A 27,223-nucleotide genomic window follows, 5' to 3' on the forward strand; every position below is an offset into this window, starting at 1 on the left:
TGTCCAAAGACCCATAACTCCTGTGATATTGAAATTTGGCAAATTTTATAAAATGTTTTATGACCTTAAAAATTATTATAAAATGGTTTAGGACATAATGCAAAATATCACAAAACATTTCCTGTGCTGATGTCTGAACATGCTTTACAGTTCAACATGGGCTATTTTCAAGACAAATGCATTTCTGAATGTATCCCAATTTTGCTAATGAAGGCAACACATTATAAGGTCTGTCAATGTTTTTCTAGTTCATACTTAACTTGCAAGGGATATTTTTAAAACAGTTTTATCATGTAGATTGAAAAAATACTCATTTAAGAAGAATCAAACATTTAAGAAACTTCATGAGGGCATATCATTTGCACTTTTATGCTTTTAAGGGAGAAATATTTTTATTTTTAAATGGACAGTTTACAATAATATTATCCAAGTTAAAGTTTCCTAATCATCTTTTAATAGTCTATCACAACCACATAGCTTTGGTGAAATTAGGCAATGTTTAAAATAATTTACAATACATAGGCACAGAACTGTTTACAGGTAAACTAGCCAATATCATAATGTGATTTTTGCTGATCTGCAAAAATTCTGTATTGAAGTAAAAAGATACAATCCACTCAGCAAAGGTCGGTAAGAATTTTCAGTGAGGCATTGTAGCCTAACAGATTTCAAATTATAAAAAAATGGATGAATAGTAGAATATTATGAAATATTTGTCTTTTTAAGATGTGCTAACTTCTAACATCCAGAGTTCTTAAGGGCCCAAGAAGATACCCCACACATAAATAATTACTAATTTCAGATATCATAATACTTTTTTTAAAGAAGTCTTTTAATTTTTTTTATTAAAATACAATTCATTTTTTAAATAAAAACAGATAAGGGGACATTGCCATATACTTCATACACTGATCATTTTAGTTTCAAATAGGTAGAAATACTAATTCATCCACTGCAGTCTTGTACTGCTATTTACATCGTCGCAGTAGAATTTCTCTGTGTCCAAATATTCTCCGAATTGTAGTGTACAACTATCTCCTGTTATTCACTGAGTACTTTCAAAACATTTTGAGTTGTATCCAAATTTATTAATGCTCAGGGGAGACCTGAGCATTCAGTAGGAAGACCTACTGAAAATCTAGAAGTCCCATTATTTTGATGAATCTATTCTAAACAAGATTTAATTGGTACATAACCCACAATGTCGAAGTGTTTACAGATTACTTTGTTTTTATTTTTAAGTCCAAGCCCACGTTGTTTTCAATGTAGTCCCAATTGAGTTTTCAATTGCTTCAGGAATGTAATAGAAACCCCTATGATCCAAACATCACCAGAGTATGAACAATTTAAAAGAGTATAGTTTTTCACTACACGACACTACAATAGCTGTTGTGCCCTGACCATACTAAATACATGATAAAAATACATGTAACTTTAACAAAGTAGAAAGGGAGGAATGTGGTCAACCTCAGAGTTTGCATGCAAAGAAAATGAGATTCTGTTTAACCTCCTCAAGATGCTGCTTTTTCATATAAGGAAGGATAATACTTTGCAGGCAAGGGGAAATTTCAATGTGGAGATTTGACTGCAAAGCAAATTAGTAAAATCTCCACATTGAATAAACTTTTGAAATTGCATTGCCAATTAGAAATTGAAATTGAATTTGAAAGAAAATTGATTCCCTTCAAACTGATCAAGTGACTCATTTGCCTTTTGCAAATGTGCAGAAAAGCTGTTCAGCTTTTCAAATCTACTTGTTCCAGTTCTCATTGAAAAAATAGGGAAGAAAATACCCTCACTCAATGACTCTGAATTTTCTTTAATTCTTTTTAAAGGCTTGTCCTTTTCTTTCTTGCAACTTCCTTAAAACAGATAGAAAATGGCTGAAAAATAAATACATACATTTTCTTTGTAAAATTTCTGAAAGGAAGGTATCCTTGAAAAAGCTTTTTAAAAAGCTTGAAATGCATTAAGTTGTTTAATCAACTTAAATTAGTTAAATGCATTAAGCCAGTTCTGGGAATAAAATGTGAACATTTTTATCTTTTCCCCCCTCAATATTTAAATTCCCGATTAAATACCAGAAAAAGATTCATCATCTGTGTCAGGTTTCTTATCTATTTTCCATAAGAAATTGTCATTTTCCTTCCAAAGTGATTCCTCACTCTCTTCTTTCTCTTTGAACAAAAAAGTGAAAGACGGTCTTTCACACAGTTTCTCTATGGCTGTCACATTTGTGAGTCTTTGGAGACACTCCTCATTCTCTTCATTCAGCATGTCCCAGAAATCTTTTGGTCGAGTTGCTGCTTTTTCGGTAGGCCCATTAAGAGGCCTCCTGGGTATCTCGGCTGGACTATTTTCATTACTTGTGAAGAGGTCATTTAAAATAGAGGTGTCTCCTAGCAAGTCTGCAACAGCATTTTTCGGGCAGATTTCAGCCTGTCTGCTTTCCAGGTCAGACATGAGACATTTTTTGGGCGACAGTGTCCCTTTCAAATTCAGCTGCCCTTTAGAACTACTTGCAGACAGTCTCTCAATTATTCTTGATTTACCGGTTAGTGACTCAGATGCCATAAAGTCTTTGGATGTCTGACTGTTTCTCCCATTAATGCTGTCTTCGAGAATATCAGCTGACAATTGTTTGTCTTCCCCATTTTGACCCCCAGGAGCCTGTATAGAAAGCTTATACTGAAATTGTTTTTCTTCACCATCAGATCTACCTGGAACACCCGGATCTATAGGAAGATCAGGCTTCAATTGCCCAGGGTTAGAAATGGAGGGTTTTTTCCTGAACTTGGTTTTATACTTGCCGCCTTTCTTGCTTCCTTCTGAAACAGAAGCTGGGACATCAACTTTTAAAAGATCTTTTAACTCTGGATGTTTTGCACTGTAAAATTCTTTCAACATTTTCTGCCTTTCTTCTGATGTAGTTTGAGTGATGTACTTTGCAAATTCTTCCACAGGAGCTTTATAAAAAAGATCTGCCATCTCCTCAAACTGCTTCCTACAGCAATTGGTGAAAAGAATAGTTAATTCTCTCAAAGAACAGGAAACCAGATAATCGATATCAAAGTTAATCAATGATACTTCTTTCAAAACCAGGTTAGGACTAAGTAATGGTAATATTGTCACAAAATAAAAAGGCTGATGTTATGACTAGATCTAGATCAGTGGGTTATATTGGAAGAGAAAAAGGTTGAGGTAACAGCATGGTCTGAATTCCTTGATTTATCATTCACTATTTTTATCATTCTGCTTGTGAGATTACACAAGTGAAAGATGTTAATATTAAATAGGGAAGAGAAAGACTTTACTTAACTGGTCCCTCTGCCCCCTCCCCCCTCCCCCCAATATCTTATTCAGAATTCAGATGTAGCACTAAATGTTGAGCTAAGGTTTGTGAATGGCTACTAAATTATGATTCTTTTAAAATCATGCTTTGAAATCCAGACACAGGAAATGTTGGATTGGAATTTTGTTTAAATAAAAACAAAACATGAAATGGGTTGGGACCCTACTTAGACTTTGCAGATTGGGGTTTGGAATCTAAAGCAATGTTTGTGCAAACTATCTAAAACAACCCGAAATGAATTTGGCAACTAGGTAAACACTGTCATCTGCATCAGTTTTCAGCAAAATGCTAGAATTATATTATGAATCATCTGACAAGGAGAATTTTGTGATGTTGTCAGATCATAGAGGGTTGGTGTTACATCTGAACTGGTGCGGAATTTTCAAAAATAACTTTCTTATGGGGAATGGAAATTTTCAACCCCTGAAATATAATGACATATGGATATCTGCGATTGTCAAAGAGATCAGGGGGAAAAGTTTTCTTTCCTATGTCAAAACTTTAAAAAGCTTTCAAACAAGGACTGTGAAGAAATGGAGAGATTTTTTAAAGAAAATATAAAAATATCTATTCTGTCATTAGATTTTATAATTTGAACAAAAATACCAAGGCCTATTTGTTTAAACTTATTTACTCATCTCTTAATATACAATCTTTCTTCTTCTTACTAAAACACATGAAAAAACTCCCTAATTTTCTGTAAACACAACCTCTGGAATTTTTCCCAAAGAAGCATAAGCCAAGTTTTTCAAACACAAACCACAAGAAATTTGTTTCACAGAGCATGTCCAAGCTTCTGATCTGGTAAGATGTCTTTCTTCCTTCTACCTGCTTTCTATCTTTATTATATTACTATTTATACTGATTGTAACTTTAATAATTCTACTTTCACTAAATTAATTACAGTAAATTTAGCAATATTTGTGTCCCATACTTACTTTATTTACTTTATAGTAAATAAAGTATGATTTGTACCCTAATCTGCAGAAATCAAACGGCTTTTAAAATATAATTGGTCCAAACTAAGAATGCAATATATTTCATTATAGAAGTGTCATTAAGACCTAATGATCTCAAATGCTTATATGTCTCTTTAACTAGGTTACTTATTTCAGTGACTGTTAAGACCATCTCCCTCAATTTTGGAGTCTAGCATGAGTCTAGATTCCTGGATATGGTAAGCTAAAGAGAGGTACAAAGCCTCTAAAGGCCACTCTTTACTTGTATTTCTGAAATGACAAAGGCCCCATATAGGAGGACTTAATCTGCCCCATATGAAAATCTCCAGAGAGCGCATCAAAGAAACTATTCCTAAACCATCATTTTGCTTCTTTTTCTACCCTAACTATTTTGGAGATTTTCAGGAATAATTCATCTCATGAAAAGGGGATGTGAGCGATCAAGCTAATATAACTATGATGCAGTGATTCTGAAATGAAACGTGACACTCTTGGCCAATGCAGACTTCATAAGACATTTCTTACAAATCTTGATGAGGTCAGCATAAATGAAATAGAGTGTTTCATTTCCTAGTCTTCTCTCAAAAGTCAGTTTCCAATAATTAGATCAAATACTTATAATTAAATATCTATACTGTGACTCACTAGAAAAGAGCCTAATGCTGGGAAAGATTGAGGGCAAAAGAAGAAGGGGACGACAGAAAGAGGTGGCTGGATGGAGTCACTGAAGCAGTAGGCATGAGCTTAAATGAACTCCAGAGGATGGTAAAGGACAGGAAGGCCTGGAGGAACATTGTCCATGGGGTCGTGATGGGTCGGACACGACTTCACAACTACCGTGTTTCCCTGAAAATAAGACATCCCCTGATAATAAGCCCAATCAGGCTTTTGAGCACATGCACTAAAATAAGCCTCCCCCAAAAATAAGCCCTCCCCGAAAATATTTAAATGCAGAGCTGTAAATCAGGTAAGATGGCAAAAGGAACCCCATCTTGCTCCACATGCCCCAAAATAATAAGACTTTCCCAAAAATAAGGCCAAGCACTTATTTCGGGGTTCAAAAAAAATATAAGACAGGGTCTTATTTTTGGGGGAACACAGTAACAACAGCAACATAGTGTGATTGCTCAGTTAGAACACAGACTTTTCCCTCAGTTCAATCTCTGGATTTTTTTCTGTTTATTACTGGTAGAAGATTCTGCAGCTACAGTTAGACTTCGACTTACGACCACACTTGCTAAGTGAAATGTTTATTAAGTGAATTTTGCCTCCTTTTACGACCTTTCTTGTCACAGTTGTTAAGTGCATCATGGCAGTTGTTAAATTAGTAACATGTTAAGTGAATCTGATTTTCCCATTGACTTGGCTTGTCAAAAGATTGAAAAAGGGGATCACATGATCCTGGGATACTGCAACCGTCATAAATATGAGTCAGTTGCCAACTGTCTGAGTTTTGATTATGTGACAATGGGGTTGCTACAATAGTCATAAGTGTGAAAAATGGTCATAAGTCACTTTTTTCTGTGATATGGTAACTCTGAACAGTCACTAAAGGAACTGTTGTAAGTGGAGGACTACCTGTATTACCAATGGGGAAGAGAGATTAATCAATGCCATAGCTGTAAATATATATTATTAACAATTTGTGAGGGAATGAAGAAATTTCAGTAAACACAACATTTTGTTACACTAAACTATTACAAAATAATTTCAGCTGCATCTGCTTGTTACATACAATCACCAAAAATTAATTGATATAAACTACTGGCAATGCTTGCATTAATTTTCAAAAAGCTATTAATTGTAAAATCAAATATTTTTAAATAGTTTGCAAAATATAATAAGTAATAATTCCAAATAAATCTTATTTTATTTCTTATTGTTCTTATTTTATTTTACTTATTCAATTTTAATTTTATTTTAAAATCCTGTTCAGTAGAATTAGACAGGACCCAGAAAACCTGAGGTCACTTAAAACTTTATAATCCAACTTTGTAATCTTACCTGCGGATTTTTCTAGGTGTCTTTCCAACCAGGAAGGTAACTGAGCCTATTCGGTGAACCCTCTTCTGTTTCTGGTGTACAGGATGTGTAATATAAAGGAGAGGAGGCCTGCTGGTTTCACTTGTTAAATGATCCTGCTTCACATTTTTTCTCTTTGATGAAACATCTTCAGGACTCTCTCTGCTTCTCTAAATCAAATTTAAAGTAAAATATTTTGATAGTTATTTTATTCAGCATTATTTCTCATTAACATATAGCTTGCTTTTTCCTTACAGATTTTGTCTCAAAATGATTTTGACCTTATTATGTTGGGATTCGTAATATCACCAACTGCTTGATGTTTTTATTGGGAAATTGATTTTTAATCAATGTTAACATGTCACCAAAACTTGAGGCACTTTGTGAAAAATGATCACTCTTGGTAATGAGCTCTTAATGGTTCCTTTGCAGTGAAATTCAACAGAGCTGTTTCCTGCACTCATATAAAGGAAAAAGAGAAAGAAACTGGTAGCTTTTGAGAACATCAGTTTATGTACACTAATGTTTATATTTCAATTATATCCCCTTTTTGCAAGCTATAAAGCATACAAACAGTAAATAATAGCCAAAATAGAATAAAACTTAAAATGTAACATCAATACTAACATCAAGAATTAAACAAAAAAGTAAAATTAAACTAAAATCAGCATAAATGAAGACATGTGAAAATGAAACAGGAATGACTGTCAATTTCAAAATCTTTATAAAAAAAAGATGTTGAATTGATCTATGAACATTTCACACTTTTTTCACTTCTGTTCCTTTTCCCCTTTCAATGATAGTAGCATAGAATTTTAGGAACTGGGCAGGTCCATATAAAGAAAGTTCTTTTTTTTCATATACCATAACTAAAATTTCAAATGGACCAACATGGTCTATTTTAATACCAGCTTTATAACATCTCTGAAACAAGCAAGAAACCAAAGAAACAAAATTGGCAAAATATAAAGTAATACACATTCTTAAGAAATATTCTTCCTACTATATTTTGGACCAACTGCAGTTTCTAAACAATCTTTAAGGTAGATTAGTTTCACCCTTACCTCTATCCCACCTTCCAACATCACTTGACTCTTGGCCACTGTCTGGATAAATTCCCACAGTTTTCTTGGCAAGATTTCAGAAGTGGCTTGCCATTGCCTGCTGTTTAGGTTGAGATAGATGAGTAACCTAAGGTCATCTAGTTGGCTTTGTGTTTAGAGTGGGACTAAAGCCCATACTCTCCCAGTTTCTAGCTGCTCACCACAACTACTTTCAGTTAACACTAACCCAATTTAGACTTCGGTACTGGTCTGGAATAGACACCGCTGATTGTAAATATTAAATAGGATTGGGTCTGGTTGGTATTTGATGGGAGGCCATCTGGGAAATTGGGGGTTGATTAACCAGATTTGTAAAGTTGAAAAAGCATCCTAAAAGAAGGCAGTAGTAAATCATTTTTAATAATAATATAAATCTGTATGCAAATAAAACTATATGGAAGTAGTCACCAAAGGTTGGGCTTGACTCAAGGGCATCTTTATCCTATTTTCTAGAAATTGGGGTTTTGACCTAAAGAAGGTAGTCTTACTTTAGTAATCTATTTTGCAGGATTTCTGGCTTTCCTCTAAACTTTCCTCTTTTGTTACTTTTGCTTCTCATGATATTACAATAACTGTCTCTCAACTCATAATTTGATGGGAGTCTACTTTTTTCCTATCTTTTTTATTGTCAAATTATAAATGTCATAAGCAATTACAGGAGAAAAAAACTGCCTTACTTAGTTGGATTTATTTACTTTTATCCCAACTTTATTATTTTTACATATAACAAGACAGTGAACATGCCTAAGACTCCTTCTTCCTCCTATTTTCCTCACAACGACAATTCTGTGAATTGACCTGAGATGTGATTGGCCCAAAGTCACGCAGGTGGCTTTCATGCCTAAGGCTGGACTAGAATTCACAATTTCCTGGTTTCTAGCCTGATGCCTTAATGTTCTTGCTTTTTCAGATGTTTTCCATGCTAATTTTTGCAATGCATCCAATTAATATTCCTCATTTAATTCCTTTCCCTCCTGTTTGGTCAATTTTAGAACTGGAAGAAAAAAGTCCTGTTCTGGCTCAATTTGCTTGCTGTGAATTTTTATCTTGTTGCCACTATTTCGAACCACTGTAATTACTTTCACATTATTGATGTTACAATCCAACTTCTTCCGCTTTTTACCCTTATTTTATAGCCTCTCTATTATCTGCCAGAAGAATAATGAAAGCTTAGATTAAGATAAGAATTGTCAAAACTGCATCTGAATATGAATAGGCATAGAATTCAGCCTAGACACAAAAAACATGTATTTTTTGTTACAAAAATAACAAAACTAAAAAAAAGTCCCACATCATTTAATATGAACAAGGCAACGTAACATTTCTATTGCTTATTTAGTATCCATGACTATCACTAAATGTTGTATCCAATATTTTATGATGAATGTATTTTTATAATGACTATGATAATGATCTATCACTATTGTTGCATGTACACTGAGAGCTTATGCACCGGAGACAAATTCCTTGTGTGTGTAATCACAGTTGGTCAATAAAGAATTCTAAATTCTAATTTTACGCCAAACATATATGTGTGGGTTCAACTCTGATCCAGGGAAGGAGACAAGTCTCAATGGCCTTCTGGAAGGCCAGGGTGATAGGGGTCCTTCAGATTTATACAGGGGGTGGGCTATTCCATAGTCCAGGCAGGCAGAGGAGGGCACTGACAAAATGCTATTTACTACCATTTCTAGTCCTGTTTCAGGATGTTCTTTTATCTTCACACTTTTACTATATACCTTGATACTTATTCTGGGTAGATGAGAAATCAAAGCAGTGGACAGTATAACTTTTATTTTTAAACAAAGCAAGTTGGGTCCATTTGGGATTAATGAAAACAAAGATAATGCAGGAGGTTGGAACTCTGCCAAGTAATCCATTAAAAAATATATACATTTTTTAAAAAATCTATAAAAAGCCAATGGAAAAACAACCATGGTAGGTACCTAAGAAAGTTTCTATGAGTACCCTGATCTCAGTTATTATTGCCCAGATGTTGAAAGTGGCTTATATCATTACAACCGTTCATGTGAACCTGTTTTACAACAAATTATTGGTCCATTGGTCCATATAGTACTGCCTATCCTGAGGTGGAGAAGAAAGATGATAAACACAGCAAGATGATACAACTGGGAAACAAAACTAATATGGGTACTCTAAATGCTGAATACCTACCTTGGTTCTATAACCTTGATTTTCAATAGATCAAGCTGATGTTAATAAGCAATACATATTACTAGGACAGCAACTTCTCATCCCTATAATCTTAGATAAGCCGCTTAGGAATTTAAAAGTATATTAATATATCGCTGAATTAATGGAAAACAAATATACTAAATAATCATATCTTTCTTAATTTTGAAACCTAAGAATGTTCATTTATTTGCCTTATTCATTAAATAGTACCAACCCGCACATCTGTTAAGCAAAAAAGTAGCATTTTAATTTTATTTTATTATTTTTTTTTGGAAAATAACCAGGTTTTGTAAGTAGACTAGAAGCCCACAAACTTTCTCGTCTTTAAGGAATAGAAATGTTGTTAAAACTAATGCAGTACTTCTTAGTACAAATAAATTATTACAGATGGGATCTGAAGGGGGGGGGGTGTAAACATTGCTAAATGTGCTTGCAAAGCTTGTATTTGAAATACTCTTCTCAAAATTAACTGTTAAGTTTCTGCCCAAAGGCTAAATAATAAAATTGTAAAGAGAATATATTTCATACTAATGGCAGAATAAGCTTAAGCATTCATAAATTATCCTTGAAGTAGTATTTAGGGGGAAGGAAAAAAAACCTCTGCTAGCTAAACAAACTAACAAACTAGCTTTCTGTTATGTAGAAATACTGAATTCATTTGAATTTGTCAAACATTCAAAGAAAGGCAGCTAATCAAGCTAAACATCTACAGAGTTCTCACAAACGACTATCAAGAAATAAAGTTCAACACATTCAGGAGACTTTCAAACGGTATCATATAAGAATGAAAATGTTTGCTGATGTTTTTAATCAGGGCTTGAAAATAAGCAACTTTCAGAGCAACACTGATAGTTCAAAATAGGAGAAAAAAAATTGTGCAAACTGTCTGAATCTTTGCTAAAATATAATTATTTGAGATCTTGACATCTTAAATGTCAATGCCATTCCAAAATTGTTTAAATTAATTTCTAGATGTTTATCTTACTGTAGCAAAACAGCTGAACTCATATATACAAGGCTGGAAATCACAAGCCAACTCTCCAAAAAGCCCCCGGCCTTGTCTCTTGCCTGGGGATTATGGCTTGACTAGTTCTGCTGCCACCACCTACCATCCAGAGGCACATCACTGGACATTCTGCCTCAATTCCCAGTGTGAAATCAGAATCTTATAATTTGCTTTGTTTTTCCGATTTTTAAAAGGTAAAAATGAAGGTTAGAAATTGAAGAATTACTATAATGCAATCTCCTGGCTGTATAGCTTGGCGTTTGTAACTTGAGGCTTCAACCAGCCTTGGGGAAATAAATCAATCTCACAAGCCATAAACAAAATCAAACTTTACTTTTAAAAAAGATACATGAAATCTACTTTTTAAAAGAAAATATACAAAGTATATACAGTGAGCCGGCAGGCCACAAGATGCTTCTGCTGTGATATTGATGTTTTGTCTTGAAGTGATAGCATATGAAGACGTTTATAAATAAATAGAGGGTTTTGTTTTTTTAGTTCAGTCTAAAGGCTGGAAAGCAAACCTGAGTTACACATTTAATATCTTAATTTATAAATAAGAACAAGAGACAATAAAGCTTAATTAGCACCACACAGAAAAATCAATCGGGCTCTGATGCAAAATTATGGATAGATTTTTACTATTTCTACAGAGTTAATTTTTTTCTGAAGAAAAATTACTCTGCTCCAGTTGTCTGGACTTTCACCAGCTTTCTGGGAAATCCAACTTAAGCAGAGGCTGCTGAGGAGATGGTAAGCCTCCTTGTTATGTCCACCCTTTTGCTCCCGCTTTCTCTTTGGTTCAACTATACTTTTATCTGTAAAAAAAATTCTATGCATAACTGAGGGAGTTGTTAGATATCTTTTTGTGTCTGTGACAAAGAATATCTCTCCCCCACTGTTATTCTGCAAACTGGGGAAGTTTGAGCATCTGAGATTCCTTGAGCCTGTTCACTGTCTAGGAAATACATTCACAACTGATTATTTTTTTTGTACTGGATTGTTCACAAAATTAACACTCCACTTCTTTTCTTTACAAATATCAATTAATTATATGTATATTTATTTAACATATATCCTACCTTTTCTCTAGAAATGCAAACACCTTACCCATCAAGATCTCCTTTCATGTGAATCCCTAGACGCTAGACTGAAACAATGTAAGAAATAAATAAAAATCCAATTCCTTTCTCGCTTCACTCTCTTGGCTTTTCCACACAGTTTTCCTATAAGTAGATGTCTTTAGTCACCTTGCTGGCCCTCTTGGAAAAATGTTGCAAACTGAAATTTGTAATAAACAGAAACACTGAACTGATTCAAAACTCTTCTAGCATCACTCTAATAAAGTGTTGAAGAAAAAGAAAAAGAAAAAAGAAAAAGAAATACATCAAAAACCTGGGAGTTTTGAAAATAAAATCTGAATTAAAATCGCAGATGTTTTTATTAGTAATGATTCCACAGTATAAATTAAAAGTGTCACAATTTATTGAAATATATGCTGATGGTGACACATGTTCACTTGACATAATATTGGAAAAAATAAATCTGGCCAATGATACAAAACTGGGAGACCAAAAATAGAGAATATATGGTAATGGAGAAATTGACTGCATATATGTACAAAAGAAGTCTAACCAAAGTCAAAAAGGAATGGCTCCTTACATGCAACATATTATTACTTATTTATTAAACAACTTTATATGGCTGCCCAAGTCATGTACAGCAATTTACATTAAAAATTCACAATGTAAGAATCCATATACACCCTCCCCAATGGTGACAATCATACAAACACACCAGCTGTCAGGCATGAAAAATCAGGTACACACACAAAGGTTCTAAATTATTGATTTATTAGCCTATGCACCAGAATCTTCTCAAACTAGTAGTTTGTACCTGGACAAAATTAGGCAAGTGTTAATGATATCCAGGGGAAAGTTGAACTTCATTTTCTTGTGGCTATGTAAGGATTCTAAGCTGATGCCTCATTTAACTCCTACCCCTGGGCTCTGCCAGTCTCCCTCCTACTCCAGCCACTTGATTAGCTCCGTATCACCTAGAGGTTCCCAGGCCTGCTGACAGAACCATGTCTTCAGGGCCTTCCAGAAAACTATCATGGTGAGGATCAATCTTATCTACTGGGAAATGGTATTTCAAAAGGGGGGGGGAGCCACCACAGAGAAGGCCCTATTCCTTTGTTCCCCCAGATGTACATCCTTAAAAGATGGATCCTGCAACATACTTTGCCTTCCCATTCTGGTGGTGAGTATATGCAATTTTATCCAGCAAGACCTAAACTAAGAGTTTTAGATTAAAAAAATTGAATAATAAAAGATAGAAATTAATTTAACAATAATTCAAAAAATTATACCTATTGCTTATATCTAATAGATATAAATAATTATTATTTTATTATATACTCTAGAAAAACTCATGTTTATATGACAAAAACTTTTGAGAGCCTTGTGTAGTTACTTTTTTTCTCTGTCTCTCTTTGAAACCACACTTTTTCATTGTCGTGAGTTGAAAATTTCAATAGAAATTGGTGGGTTCTTCTCCCATATTCAGCATTCTCGCTGAACCAAACTCCAGGAGAGATGATCAGTACTCAAACCTAATGCAGCTAACAAAACCTTTTGTTTATATGACCAATCAAAAGTACCTTTGTAATACAAAACTCAAGAGCCACAATAAGTTCTTAATAACCCTAATTTTTTAATGTACAGAATTCTGCAGAATACTTAAGACCTGCACTGGGCAGAAAAAGGGGACTTTTTCTCTCATTTACACCACATTGCAATAACATAAAGAGGGTTTTACCATTAATCCAGGTTTTACTACAAAGCAGCCTGTTATTTCTCTATCAAACTTTGTCAAGAGTGCCAAGTGTCTGTCATCCAATTCAAGGGATTAAGTCTTCTTTTATAGTGTGATACTTGTACCAATTTATAAAAATACAGATATAGTTTCTTAGCACTGATCACTGTCTATATTTTGGACTGGGTTCATGCCGCAAAAGTTGAATATGACAGCTGGCAGGAAGCTGAGGGGAAAATACATCCCCTTTTCAGTCACCACATTTCAGTTGCTATAGTGATTAATCCTCAATTCAATGGGTATCTTTGTATATTTCTTTTCAGTGAAACTTTAAGTAAACTTGTTGAAAACAAGCAATTGACAGAAAAAAGGGGTCTATATAACCAAGGGGCAGAGTATACATTTTGTGACCTTGCATTAAAACAACAAATTAACTATAATGCACAATGCAATTATATGATTTCTCTGCTCATATAGATATTATATTGGGCTAAGTAATTTTCTTCTTTTCTTTTTTTAACCAAGACTATCTCTGTTTTGTATAATCTCATGTTTGGGAGCCTAAATATAGGGTTACCAGATTTCAGCTCCTTTTCTCTTTGTTGCCATCTACTGCTTATCCAGATTTCTGCAGTCCCAATCTGGTAGCTACCAAGCAAGGCAAAACTACAGTATATCTCCTTGTAGTTTTGAATTATGTTACAGATTTTTAAGACTCTGTATCTTATCCCTGGTTAGGATTTTTAATATTAGCTCCATTTGCATGTGAAGCAAGATATTGTATGTCAGAGTATCAACTCTTATCTGCAGGGATCTCCTAAATGGAAAATGAGAATAATAGATCCTTTTTTAGAGAAAGGTGCTTTTAAATTTGCAGAAAGGAAGCACTGCTTCTCACTCTGAATGTAAAACTAAGCATCCAGAAGCATGAATCCTGTTTCTCTCTTGACTGGCAAGTTCTTCTCCAGTCAGGAAATATCAATATGACAATGACCAATGTAGGTGTCCATTTCTAACGATGTTAATATCAAATCGCCATCATTTTGTCACTTGCCCCTTCTCTGTAGTGCAGCCCTCTACTAGGCCCTCAACAGCCTTTCCTAATTTCTTACCACTTTTACCAAGTTCCCCCAGATACTTTGTCAATCTACCAGAAGGATTGACATGATAAGAATATGGAATATTCTCATATTCCCAATACTTTTGAAAATGTCTTCCATTCCTAATTGTATTACTGGAACCTGTTTCTTTAGCCCTCGGACCCATTTCCTGAAAATATCACTTTTGACACTGAAAAGCTGCCCTTCTACCTGAATAGTGAAAATAGATACCAGAAATTAATTCAGTTTTCTCTATGAGCTCATTTTCTACTAATATTCATTTTAATTTCCCTAGTGTTCACTACTCCAGATAGATATTTTAAGATTATGGTTCACAATATGAATCTCTATAGGTTTGTATCCTTTGTTATTTTGCATTCCTTTAGTGCGAATCTGTGAATCACATTTAATCATTTCCTTAGGTAGCCTTATTTTCTCAATTAGTTCTCAACATTACTGGTTAACTATTCTTAGCCTTGATAATTCTTTCCTGATATTCCATTTTTCAAAGTTTCTTTTTAAAAAATAATTGCGATCTTCCAGAAAGAAACAACCTTCCCCTTTCAAATTTCCTCATACAAGTCCCCATCGTTTTTAAAAAGTATTATTTTAACTCAAATATGACTATGCTAATTTCCTGTGGCACTGTTAAATATAATTGAAATCTCATAGCGCTCTGCTTATCTTTCTTATCATTTAACTAACACTCTACATTCTAGGCATTGCTTGGTATTAAGTCTACTACTGCTTCCCTTCTGGTTGGTTCCATGACTAGGATATAGTTACTTAAAATTTCTTTAAAATTAAACCTCTTTGTAATGGTGGTTTCTGTGATGTTGATTAAAATCACATATCACTACAATCATTTCCCCTCTGGAAGCCTCCCTCATTGCCATATCCATTTCAAAATCACTCATTTTCACAGAGGAAGTAAACAATGCATCAACAAGTAAACAGAGAACATGAAAATTAGCCTTACACATAAAGATATAGAATTAAAGATTGCAAAGAGATTATTAGGTTTGCTAAAGTAGGAGGCAAAGATGCTAAATAAAATCACCATGCAATTTTTTTCCTCCAAGATTGAGGTTTCATTTCCAGTTAAGAACTCCCACTCAATAAATTTAGAAAAACAGAAAACATGAGACATGAATCTCCTTCCATAAATGGAAAGGAGTGTGGGAGACAGATATTCCTTTAACAAAACATGATTCCTACCAATCATTGTGATTCTGCAAGCTGCTTCTCATCTTAGTCCAGCATGATTATAGCCTGACAAACAAGAACCACTGGCATGAAACAACAATTACAAAATACTACATCACAGATTCAAATATTTCCCATACCGGTGAAGTGAGTGAACTAGAACACAAGGGAAGACGGAAAAATAGGAATCAACACAAAGGGAAAATCTCAAGGCCACAATAAGGATTGTGGAGCCAAAGAAGCATGTGAGCTGGACTATGAACCAAAAAGAAGGCTTCTTGCTTTATCTGCTTTGATAGTTTTTGCAAATCTCCATGTATCATAGGGTTTTGATTACTAAATATTACTATATTTTATATATATATTTACTACAAATCTACTCCCAAACTGTAAACTCAAATAATGATGAATTTTTTTTACAGTGAGCTTCAAGGCACTCTCAAGCAAATAACAAAAAAGGATCTTTTATATATTATAGGCGATTTCAATGCAAAGCTAGGACAAGGAGAAGTTGCAAGAATAGTAGGCAAGTTTCGAGCTAGGTGAATATTATAAAGCCAGCAATTGCCTAGTGCAATTTTGCCAGGAAAATCATCTCAACATATAAAACATGTGGTTTATACAACACAAGTGACAGTTATACACATAGGCAACACCAAATAGACAACACTGAAATCAGATAGGCTGTATGCCAACAATGCTGGAAAGGTTCAATTGCAATGGAAGACCACAATGGAAATGTACCAAGTGACCAGCAGAAAATCAAGAACAGTTTTAAAAAATGTACAGCTGTTTGATTTACCATCATGATGACAATGACGACAGCCCCACTAATAAATAATCAAACATCTTGAAAGAAGATGCAGAACGGGCCCTGGGGAAATTGCCAAATTGGAAAGCCCCAGGTATTGATGGAATACTTGCAGAATTATTAAGACCAGTGCCACTTAATATTATCACTCCCCTGTATCAACAGATATGGACTACATGTCAATAGCCTCAGGATTTGAAAAGATCTGGTTTTATCCCATTAATAAAGAAAGGTGATGCCAGAGATTGCTCCAACTATTGCACGTTTGCATTGATTTCTCATGCAAGAAAGATTCTGTTAAAAATCATTAAGTAGAAGCTACAGAAGTCATTGATCAAGAGTTACCTGATGTACAAGCTGGCTGTAGAATGGGGCTCAGCACTCATGATCACATTGCCAATGTTAGATGGATTTTGGAAAAGGCATGTGAATATCAAAAGGATCTTATATGTGCTTTATTGATTACAGAAAAGCTTTTGACTGTGTAGAACAAAATAAGCTATGGACAGCTTTGCATGATCTTGATATCCCAACTCGCCTGATCAGACTCATCAGATCACTGTACACTGATCAGGAGGCAACAGTGAGAACACTTTATAGGGACTCCAATCCTGGAATCATTCAACACCTTAGTATTCTGAGTTTTGCCTATAGGAAAGATTTTGAAATCAAATAAAATTCTAATTTAAAATCAGCAAAGGCCACATCAAGGAGATTCTGAATCTTTCACTGTCTTGAGCTTCATTTAATGCTAATCAGTGCAGAGCTTTTCAAACTACATTTTCCAAATCTGGGTTTTTAAAATGCCTGTAATTTTGTTAGTTCAAGACAGAATGTGATGAAATTCACAGCATTAACAGCCCATATAGTGGCATATATCTATACTGGGTTTTTTTTTTTTGCAAAGGGAAAGGGAAAACCAATCTTCCTGTTACTGAAGGACTGATAATCTTTTCTAGATTATTTCACTCTATCTCAAGACACAGGATTTCACTTGATCTCCCTACTGATTTTCCCTCCTTTCTCCAATAAAGTTTGCAACTTCTCAGGGAGGAGAAGCTTCAAGAAATTAATTGACATTACAGTGTTGGTAATGCAGCAATTACCAATATAGCCAGTAGACAGACTCTATATAATGTCCGAGTGAGACATGAAAGCGGAGAAATGAAAAAGGGGTTTTGAAGGAAAGGACTGTAAACTGCAGACTAAGGAACAAAATATAATAGAAACAGGCTTGTCAAGTTTATACAATAGGACAGCTGATACAAATTGAAAAATCACATACGACATTCATCTAAAAACCAAAAAAGACTTCTGCCATAACCGTAACCTTTTAACTCACAAGTCCTAAAGTTGTACTTATGATGAAAAGATGGAGAGAAGGGGAAGTTACATAAATAAACAAATCGATTTAAGCTTCTGATTTAACATATGAAATGAACATGCTTCTGATTTAACATATGAAATGAACATGCGGTGGTTCCTTTCTGATTGTTGTTGTTTTTTTAAAAAAAAACTGCAGCAAAAGGATATATGCCATATCCTTGGCATACCTGACATATACCGTTAAGTATTTCTCAGTGAAACTTCCATAACAATTTTCTCACTCCCTCGGTACAGAAATAGCAACATTCACTTGGTTAAGAGTCTGCCTTAGGCACCATTTTCCAGTAACCGTGCCTTTGATCACTCACGGTGGTCAACAATGAAAAGCCATGTTTAAAAAGGAAAATACTGAGGTTAAAAAACAACAATAGCAAAAGAAATACACTTCTCTGTCCCTGCTCTTTACCTTGGCTCTGCATACTGCTATGTTTGCTGGGAGCTGGGAAAATTGTTGTAGTTCAAAAACATCACGGACTGCCCAATGACTCATTTTATTTTCAGCTTTGCTTGGGCCAACCACATGTTGGTTTGAATGAACATATGGAACCTCAGCAACATTATCTGATAATTGAAACACAATACAGAAATTATTAAGATTGCAATATGATTGACTAACTTATAGATGGATGTTCTGTTAAAATTAAGTTCCTCACAAAATCTCAAGATTAATTGTCATTACTATGGATTCAGAAATTCTAAATATCCTAGTTAGCTGATGGTACGTTTTAATCTCTAATTTGAAATATTTAGCAATTTGAAAAAAAATGTAAACTTTATCTTTCATTAGTAAAGAAAAACATTTTGTTTCTCTTGTAGTAAGCTTAATTTATAATAATTTCATGGATATGGCCATGATGTTGTTCTGGGACAATAGTAAGTGTCTTCTTTCAGGTGTTTTCTTTTTTAATTTTCCACTCGTCTTTCTGGGTGGTGTCTCCAACTTTATCCAACTTGCTTAGCTTTTCTGAAAGGGAACTAGATAATGCCATCTGTTCCAACATTAATTATAATCATTGTTAAATATTGCATTCTAATCGTTATTAATGGGGCTGATGCATAATGTAATAAAAATACAACTTAAAAAAAGTACAAATTACTGAAAATATTTAAAAATTCTTATAATACCCAATTTTAACTTAGCCAGATTGCATTTACATTAATCAATTAAAATTATTTCTGCTTGATCAGCATCAATGATTACAGAAAAGAACTAACAACTGTATTCTATGCAATCCACAAACACCAACAACAATCTATATTCAGATTAAATATTTTAGAGGTTATTATTAACTACATTTAATAACCACTGAATCCGTAGGGCTATTTACAAGAAACATGCCAACGTTACAGAATAAAGAATAGAATATATTAACAAAACCAGACTACAAGAAAACTAAGGCAGAATGAAGACCCAAAACACCCCTTTGAAGAGCTTTATTTGGACCAGTTTTTCAAAGGTATTGGTGACAGCCAATCAGATGCTAGTGAGAGGCCATTCCAAGGATTTGATGCCAAACATTCCACCGGCTTTTGCTACTGGTTTAGCAGAAGTTATGCAAGCCCACCTAATATTAGTTCATAAGAACAACACCTAATATGTTTTGCTGACTTTGTAGAGAAGGTATTATGCAGGACCTCATGAATGGTATATAATACGTGGCATGTAAATATTTACAATAAATATGTCATGTTTAATGTGTTGCAAATTCCTAGATGATCTCCAGCAGTAGCTTCTTGTGAAAGTTATATAACATTACCAACAAGATCAAATCTTGAAGAATAATTTGTTATCAGTGACCAATGGCTCAACATTGCCTTCTGATCTCTCTGCTCTCCAAAGAATGGAATCATGCAAAGCTGACCTCTCCGAAGCAACACAAGACACTATGTTGATGACATTGGGCATCTTACTTTTTAAGCAATATAACAGAGATGTAATCCCTGCTTAGAAAGAATTTATCATCTCAAGGAGAAAGTCTAAGGAAGAACTGAAGATCTAATGTAAAAGATGAACAACAGAAAAGAAGAAAATAGCAATAGCACTTAGACTTATATACTGCTTCACAGTGCTTTACAGCCATCTCTAAGTATTTTAGAGTCAGCATATTGCCCTCAACAATCCTGGTCCTCATTTTACCAACTTCGGAAGGATGGAAGGCTGAGTCTACCTGAGTCAAAATGGTAATTTATAAAGAAACAAATCCTTTGTGAAATAAATATAATTACCAAAAAGTCCATCCAGTGATCCTATTTTTTGTCCTTGGCCTGAGGGTGACTCTTTGCTTACAGAAGACTGCAATCTGCTAGAATTACTTTGTGTTCTCAATGTCATAGAAGGATGATTGAGATATGGTGAGAATCTGGACATCATTTGAATTCCACTCCTATTGCCCTTTAGTGTTAGTTTTTTTTTACTAGTGTTAACTTTCTTAATAACTGGAAAATGTTCTTCTTCTGATGAATATTCCTCTATAATCTGAGAATCAGCATTGCTTTCTTTCCTACTTGGACTGCTTCTATGAACAACAGTTTTAGAAGACTTCTTTCTTTCCTTGTTCTGGAATTGTTTTTGTTTCATCGTACTGGTTAATTTCTGCTTTCCTGAAATGGACATCTCAATATCTTCAGATTCATCGCTAACATAACTTACTTCATTCCTAGCTGTTATCTTTCCAATATTTTCAAATGGTTTTATTTTACTGAAAGGCAAAACATTTCCATAACTCTCCTCGGAAGTCAAATGTTTTTGCAATGGTGTAAGTAAATGCATTTTTTCTGCAGCTAAAACGTCACAGTTTTTGTCTGTCTCTTGAAATCTTTTAATAGATTCCTGACCATTAGGAAATTGGGAAGGAAAGATAATATCATTTTCACTTGAGCTGTCTTCAATGTCCATAACTCTTCCATCTTTATTTGAATTATACATGTTTTTACATTGATCCTTTTCTTCCTCAGAGGATGGTAAAACAGAATAAGCCCTATTTGCTATTTTACCATGTTTCTCTTGTCTCTCCGTACTCATTTTTGAGACCAAGGTTTTCTTACATCCTGAAACATTCCTGCCTTCAATTTTCACAGAACCATCATTCTGGGCCTTTCCTTTGGATTGGTCTCTTATAAATCTGTGATCAGCATTTTCATCAACAGACATCCCAATGCAACCGCCATCTTCGGCTGTTCTAGTTTTCTTTTCTAGAAGCTTAGGAAATCCACACTGCAGTAAACTCAGTTGTCCCTCTGCAACTTTGTCATGTTTTGCTTTGTAATTTCTCTTTCTTATTCCTTGGACCTTAGACTTTTTCTCATGCTCCTCATCACTGAAGTCACTGGAACACTCAAGTCCTTCATTTTCTAATGGTTTTGTATCTTGAGATTCATAATCGCATTCTATTTCCTGTATAAAAGAAGCCACTAGTTTAAAATGTTTCATTAAATATCACTCAATATAATCAGCCCTTAAAAACTACATTGCTGTCATAAAAGTAATTGTCAGTGTTTAAAAGCCATACCATGATTTTTAAGATAACGTGAGATCTACCCTGGCTATCAGCTCTTGGGCTGGTTTTGTAGATCAGTGATGAAGAGGGGTTATTTTTCTCTTTTCACATGTAGCTCCCTGAAAAAATGACTTCAAGAGTTGGGAGATACAGTGAAATATGTTGGCAGTTTCACAGGGAGATGGAGAGAAAAGCGACAGTATCAAAAACAGACTTCTCTCATTTTCTTTGACAGGATGTCTTGTGTTCATTGGCTATGCCTGCATTCAGCCTGCACTTATATTAAGCAGATATGGACTGTTGTGGAAAAGAAAATCCTTCGAAACTATTCAAATTCTTGGGATTTGAATCCCCAAAAAGCTACCTATTATTTACTTACTAAGGCGAAAATCTTCATCATAGCTTCCACTATCTAATCTTTCAAGAATTTTTCTTTTTTGTTTTTGTGCAAAACTATTATCCAAATCAAAGATACCGTATTTTTCGGAGTATAAGACGCACCGGAATATAAGACGCACCTACCTTTTTTGGTGAGGAAAAGAAGAAAAAGAAACCTCTGTCTCTGCGCAATTTTGCCTCGTTACAGCAAACAGCCTGCTTTACTTTCATTTTCGTTTTCAGCATAGGTCGATTAGCACAAGGAAAAAAAAAATCTGCTCCAGCAAATTAACCTCTTTGCAGCAGAGCCCTGCACAAAACAGCTGAGAGCAAATCAGCTGAGAGTTGGGAGGCCGATCAAATCAACTTGTGCTAATTAGGCTGTGCTGAAGCTGAAAGGAGCTGTTTTTTCTTGCTGTTTGCTTGCAAGGAGGTAACTGCTGCAAGGCAGAGGCCAAAGGATGGGGGCCAATGGGTGGGCAGGGCTACATTCGGTGTATAAAATGCACCTAAATTTCACCCCCTTTTAGTGGGAAAAAAGGTGCATCTTATACTCCGAAAAATACAGTATGTAGATTAGCATGTGTAGCTCAATAAGAAAACAAAGCCTATTCCATTCAACAAGTGTTGTAACTAATACATATGGTATTAGAAGTTCATTTTAATTAATTTTAAGGAGCTATATTGCAGAAATAGTGGAATATATGGTATAAATATTTTAATGCGCTTATTTAACTAGTCTCCACATTCTCTATATTATGGTATATTATGATGGTACAATTGCTACATATACTTATCATACCTTGTTTATCAGCTGTACTATGCTTCCCCTTAGAATGAAGCCTTTGAATATAACAAAATATAAACAATTCCCTTGACTCCAAATATAAACAACATAAACTCCAAATATAAAGTCAAGGGAATTACTTCAGATAAACTTTGCAAATGTTCTCATGGTACAGCTCTTGAAAGCTGTTATTATTTCTAATAGGAATCATATATCAGACCCTCTATATTTCATGGAACTACTTGTGCAACTTGCTGCCAGTATATCATTATGAATTCTCACTTCTATTACTAGACTGAACATTCTGAATTCTGAATTTTAGTAGTGGGGGAAAATCTTCTCCTGCTCTTGAACTGAAGCACAATAATGATATTAAGACAGTAAAAGACAAAAAACCAAATGTACAGTTTATTACACTAGCTCCATAATTACATCAAAAGCTTCGCCCCTTGTTATTTAACTTTTAAGAACCATCTTAACTGGCTGTACATTAATAAATGTTTTGTTATAAGATGTCTCTGTATTAGCTAGTGCCACTTAAGTTGTGCTCTACAGTGCCATGTAACACTGATCATATCTATTCAGCATTACCTTTTCATGAACCAGATTCAAAACCTGTCAAAGGAACTGGAAAATAAACTTTGTATATTATAATGCAAGCAAAAAGCATTGAATTCAGAATATCAATGGCCTCACATCCCTAATACTTTATAATTCTTCTTATTTTCTTCAGATTTTATTTGTAGAAGCAAATGTTATAAATCACATTTACAAAAACATTAAACAACATGTTTCATGATATTATTATTTATTATTTCTACCTCATGTGGCCGGGATCCCTCTTTCAACCACGTAGCAGCTGTCATGACACCAGCTTCTACTTGACCTTCTCTCTATAAAACAGCAAAACAATTTTAAATACGTCAATCCCTGATTCTGACTATGTCACTAAATTGTATACTAATAGTATAAACATTCTATTTCCTATGTAAGAAATCTGACTTCAATTTGTGCTCAAGAAATGGGAATAGGGAATATCCATTGGCACATTTACTAAGCTCTGAAAAGACTGTCAAAGTACCAGCTCAATATAGAGGAACTTCCTAAGTTTTTTAATTTCAATGTTTGATGTAAGAATAAATACCTACAGCTCTAAGGAATATAACCCACCCAAAATAGAAATCTGGCAGAAATAAAACAAGGGGATATGTAATACAATGTCCCAGAAGAGAGGCTGATTGAGTGGCTGACATCCTGAGCAAAAAAATAAACAAATCATAAAGATGAAGATAAAGATAACATGTGAATTATGTATTCACATTTGCCAGTAGGGTAAATCTGTACACAGTTAAAATTAAGTGAATAGAAAAAATGCTATTGTAATAAACTGGACTATTTTCATGCAATGAAAATTTGTGATTTTATCATAGTGAATATTCTTTTGAATTTTCTAATTAGTTATTATTCAGCAAAATAAAAAACTAATGGTGTGGGTAAATCAAAATATTCAGAAAGCCCAAATAAATGTACAGCACCTCTAGAATCTCTTTTGTAAGACAGGATCCATGGTCTTGAAGTCTGAAAAGATTACGAATCCCAAAAAGTTCTCCTTGATGCTCTCTGGATCCTTGAACTGCCTTGAAATATCGCTTGGCATTTTTACTTCCAATCGCTACACAATGCAGTTGCTAAAACAGAGCAACACACATGTTTCAAATGCACATGCCAGTAATGTAGCAGAATTTCCAAACATGCACAGTACAGGTTTATGGAAAGTAAGCAGAATGTCCAACAAAGAAATAATGTATTTTTATTTTCCCCAGTGGATGTGGTATTGTTCTACCACATTAACATATCACACAGGACAGATATGATCTTTCCTATTATTTTGTATAACATATGAAATTAATAAAACTATTAAAAACCTGTTACAAAGACATACTGTTCAGGGCATCATTATCATCTTCACCATCTTCATCCCTGCAATAATTCATTAGCTAGAATAGGAAATGATATTAACATACTAGATAAAGCTCACCTGCTTACTCTCAAGTAAGTATTATTTGAGCTAGGTCACAGAAAGGCCATGAAATTGGTCCCAATGTACTATCATCCAAGTTTCACTTTGGCTAGACTCTAGAGCAAACTCGCAGGCCACAGGCCAGATGCATCATGTGCTGGCCATGCCCACGCCTGGTTTAGTGAAGGGGGAAAAAAGTCACGATATGTCACGTGATGATGTGACGACACAAGTTTGACAGCCCTGGGCTAGAGCAATAGCCCACTTCTTCCTAATCACTCTGCTTCTGAATTAAGGTGCTCTGTTGGGAGGAATAGCTTTGTAAAGGGAGCATGTGAAACCGATGAATCATACATTGCCTGCCTCTGATATAAGACGGCAAAGACGTCTTATATCTCTACTATACATTTTACTGAAGTCCAACTTCAACAATTGCATCTAAAATATACTGCATAAATATGGAAATATTTAGATTGGTCGTTGGTCAAAATCTAAGTAACATAGCATAATCTTATCCAGTAAAATGTATTAACGTGACACAACTTTAAATTTCTCAAATTATTCTCCCTCCACCATGTAAAGTGGGAGCACTGAGGATCACTTAAGAGCTTTATATTTCACAAATTCAGATATTGCGTAGATTCTAGATATATGAACTTCTGTGACAGTGATCTTCTTTCCCAGTCCTGAATCCTAGTGAGCACAATAGTACTCATTTCTATGGATAGTATTCTCCAGTTTTCTTTTCTGTGGTCTACACTGGAAACTACCCCTAGCAGCCTGTTGCCCTCCAGCTGTGATGAATTATACTATTTGGAGATGATGAGAGTTGAAATCCAGCATAGCTGGAGGATATCAGAAGCCTGATTTAGAAGGATCAAAATTCAGACTGCGTGAATATATCACATTTATGGTTGAGGCATGGAATTTTAGGATGTCAGCTGAGGAGCAGAAAAGGAACTGGAAGACAGAATAAGGGAAAGAAGGAATAGACACCCTTAAATCTTTAATAGTTAACAGTAAATATCCTAGATGAGAGATGTCAGCAGTGAGATCAAGTAATCCCTACCTGCACTTTACAAGAATATTTCAGAAGAAGCAAAATAACTTCTTCCTCTCCCTTTTATTCTACAGATAGATGAAACACTCAAGATGTGCATTGACCAAGCACTATAAAGCGCAGCAGGAAAAAAAATCTTTTGGATTTTTACAGACCTCAGAGTCTGAACATTCCCTGAGTTTTGTGACTCTTATCTGCTGAAGAATATTGAGACTTAAGTTTCCAAAAACTCTTGTGCCACTTTGGCTGTCCCAACAAATATGTTGTGATTGTGGGTATAGTAATAAAATAAATTTTGATTCCCCCCTCCCCACTCCCCTCCATTAAATGCATTTGGGTGAATGGCAGAGTTCCTTTTCCTTAATAATATCCAGCGCAGGAATGCTTAATTTTATGAATCAGAATTAAATTAATCCAAAAGCTATAAAACCAAGCCAAAGATTACTGAGTTGTATTTGATTGATTTCCCCTCCCCAACAAACAGGGCAAGTCATAGCAATTTATTAAGAAACCAATATGACTGCAAATATAATGAAAACTTTTACCTGTTTGTAAATCTGTCGTAAGTACATCATCTCTTCCACAGTCCCCAAAGAAATTAGCCGAAATACTTTCACATTTCTACGCTGGCCAATTCTGTATGCTCTGCAAAATCATTATTTTCAAGATCAAAATAAAGATGAACCTCCCAACCATAGAAAGAAAACTTTTTAACAATTTAACAACTAGAATGTACCTGTCAATGGCTTGCAGATCATTAGCTGGATTCCATGTTGGATCGAACAGTATAACAATATTAGCACCAACAAAATTAAGACCCAATCCACCAGCCCTTAATAATAAGGAAAAGACATGTAAAGGGTAAGGAAGAAATACAAGAGTACAAAACAATGTATACCATATAGTACTCCTGCTCTAATTATTTTCCTCTTTACAAATTAATGACAATTTCAAAATTATCAGCAATTAAAGTATGGCTACAAAACAAAATTAAACAAAAATACAATGTAGATCTTGTTTATAGACAAACTCACTGCAGTTCCATAGTCAATCAAGATTTCCCTAGAACCATTTGAGTGTACTAGTGATACCTAATTACTTACATAATTCACATCCTGATGGCAGAACCTTTTTACAGTAGCATAGTAACTTTAAGATGTATAACTTGCCCAATTCTTTGCCCATTTATGTGGAGAAGACTTAACATTTATATTAAATATATTACTCTATTTAAAGAAAAAGTATTATACCACATAGTTAATCAAATCTACCATTCTTCCATTTGATACCAGGAGATGTTATCCATGCTCATTTTGGTTACCAATATCAATTCAAGAAATAAAATTATCTTAATCTTCTATTTTTCATACAATGCTTCCTTTCCATCATTTTTAAATTAGGCAAAAACAGACCACATAAGCAATTATGGTGCATGATAATTTTACATTAAACTACTTAGCAAGGACATAGGGAAGGTATCAGAACGGGTGGCAGTGATGCACTTGAAGGAGAACTGGATTTTC

General features: G+C 34.5%; 1 protein-coding gene across 8 annotated transcripts in view; it reads right to left on the reverse strand.

The window, feature by feature from the left end:
• Positions 1-814: 814 nt before the first annotated feature.
• The window catches only part of ERCC6L2 (ERCC excision repair 6 like 2), a 173,723-nt gene continuing 147,314 nt past the window's right edge, over positions 815-27,223 (reverse strand). For all 8 annotated transcript variants that reach the window (XM_087888248.1, XM_034410082.3, XM_034410086.3 and 5 more), the window contains 8 exons: positions 26,437-26,532; positions 26,246-26,345; positions 24,156-24,308; positions 23,442-23,513; positions 20,185-21,352; positions 18,365-18,519; positions 6,316-6,503; positions 815-3,004 (listed from right to left, as the gene is read on the reverse strand). In XM_087888248.1, the coding sequence (XP_087744374.1) occupies positions 2,074-3,004; positions 6,316-6,503; positions 18,365-18,519; positions 20,185-21,352; positions 23,442-23,513; positions 24,156-24,308; positions 26,246-26,345; positions 26,437-26,532 (2,863 nt within the window). In that variant the 3' untranslated portion in view covers positions 815-2,073. The remainder of the gene's footprint in view (positions 3,005-6,315; positions 6,504-18,364; positions 18,520-20,184; positions 21,353-23,441; positions 23,514-24,155; positions 24,309-26,245; positions 26,346-26,436; positions 26,533-27,223) is intronic.

The sequence above is a fragment of the Pantherophis guttatus genome, chromosome 2 (genome assembly GCF_059756535.1).
Source record: "Pantherophis guttatus breed Tessera chromosome 2, ASM5975653v1, whole genome shotgun sequence".
NCBI classification, from domain to species: Eukaryota; Metazoa; Chordata; class Lepidosauria; order Squamata; family Colubridae; genus Pantherophis; species Pantherophis guttatus.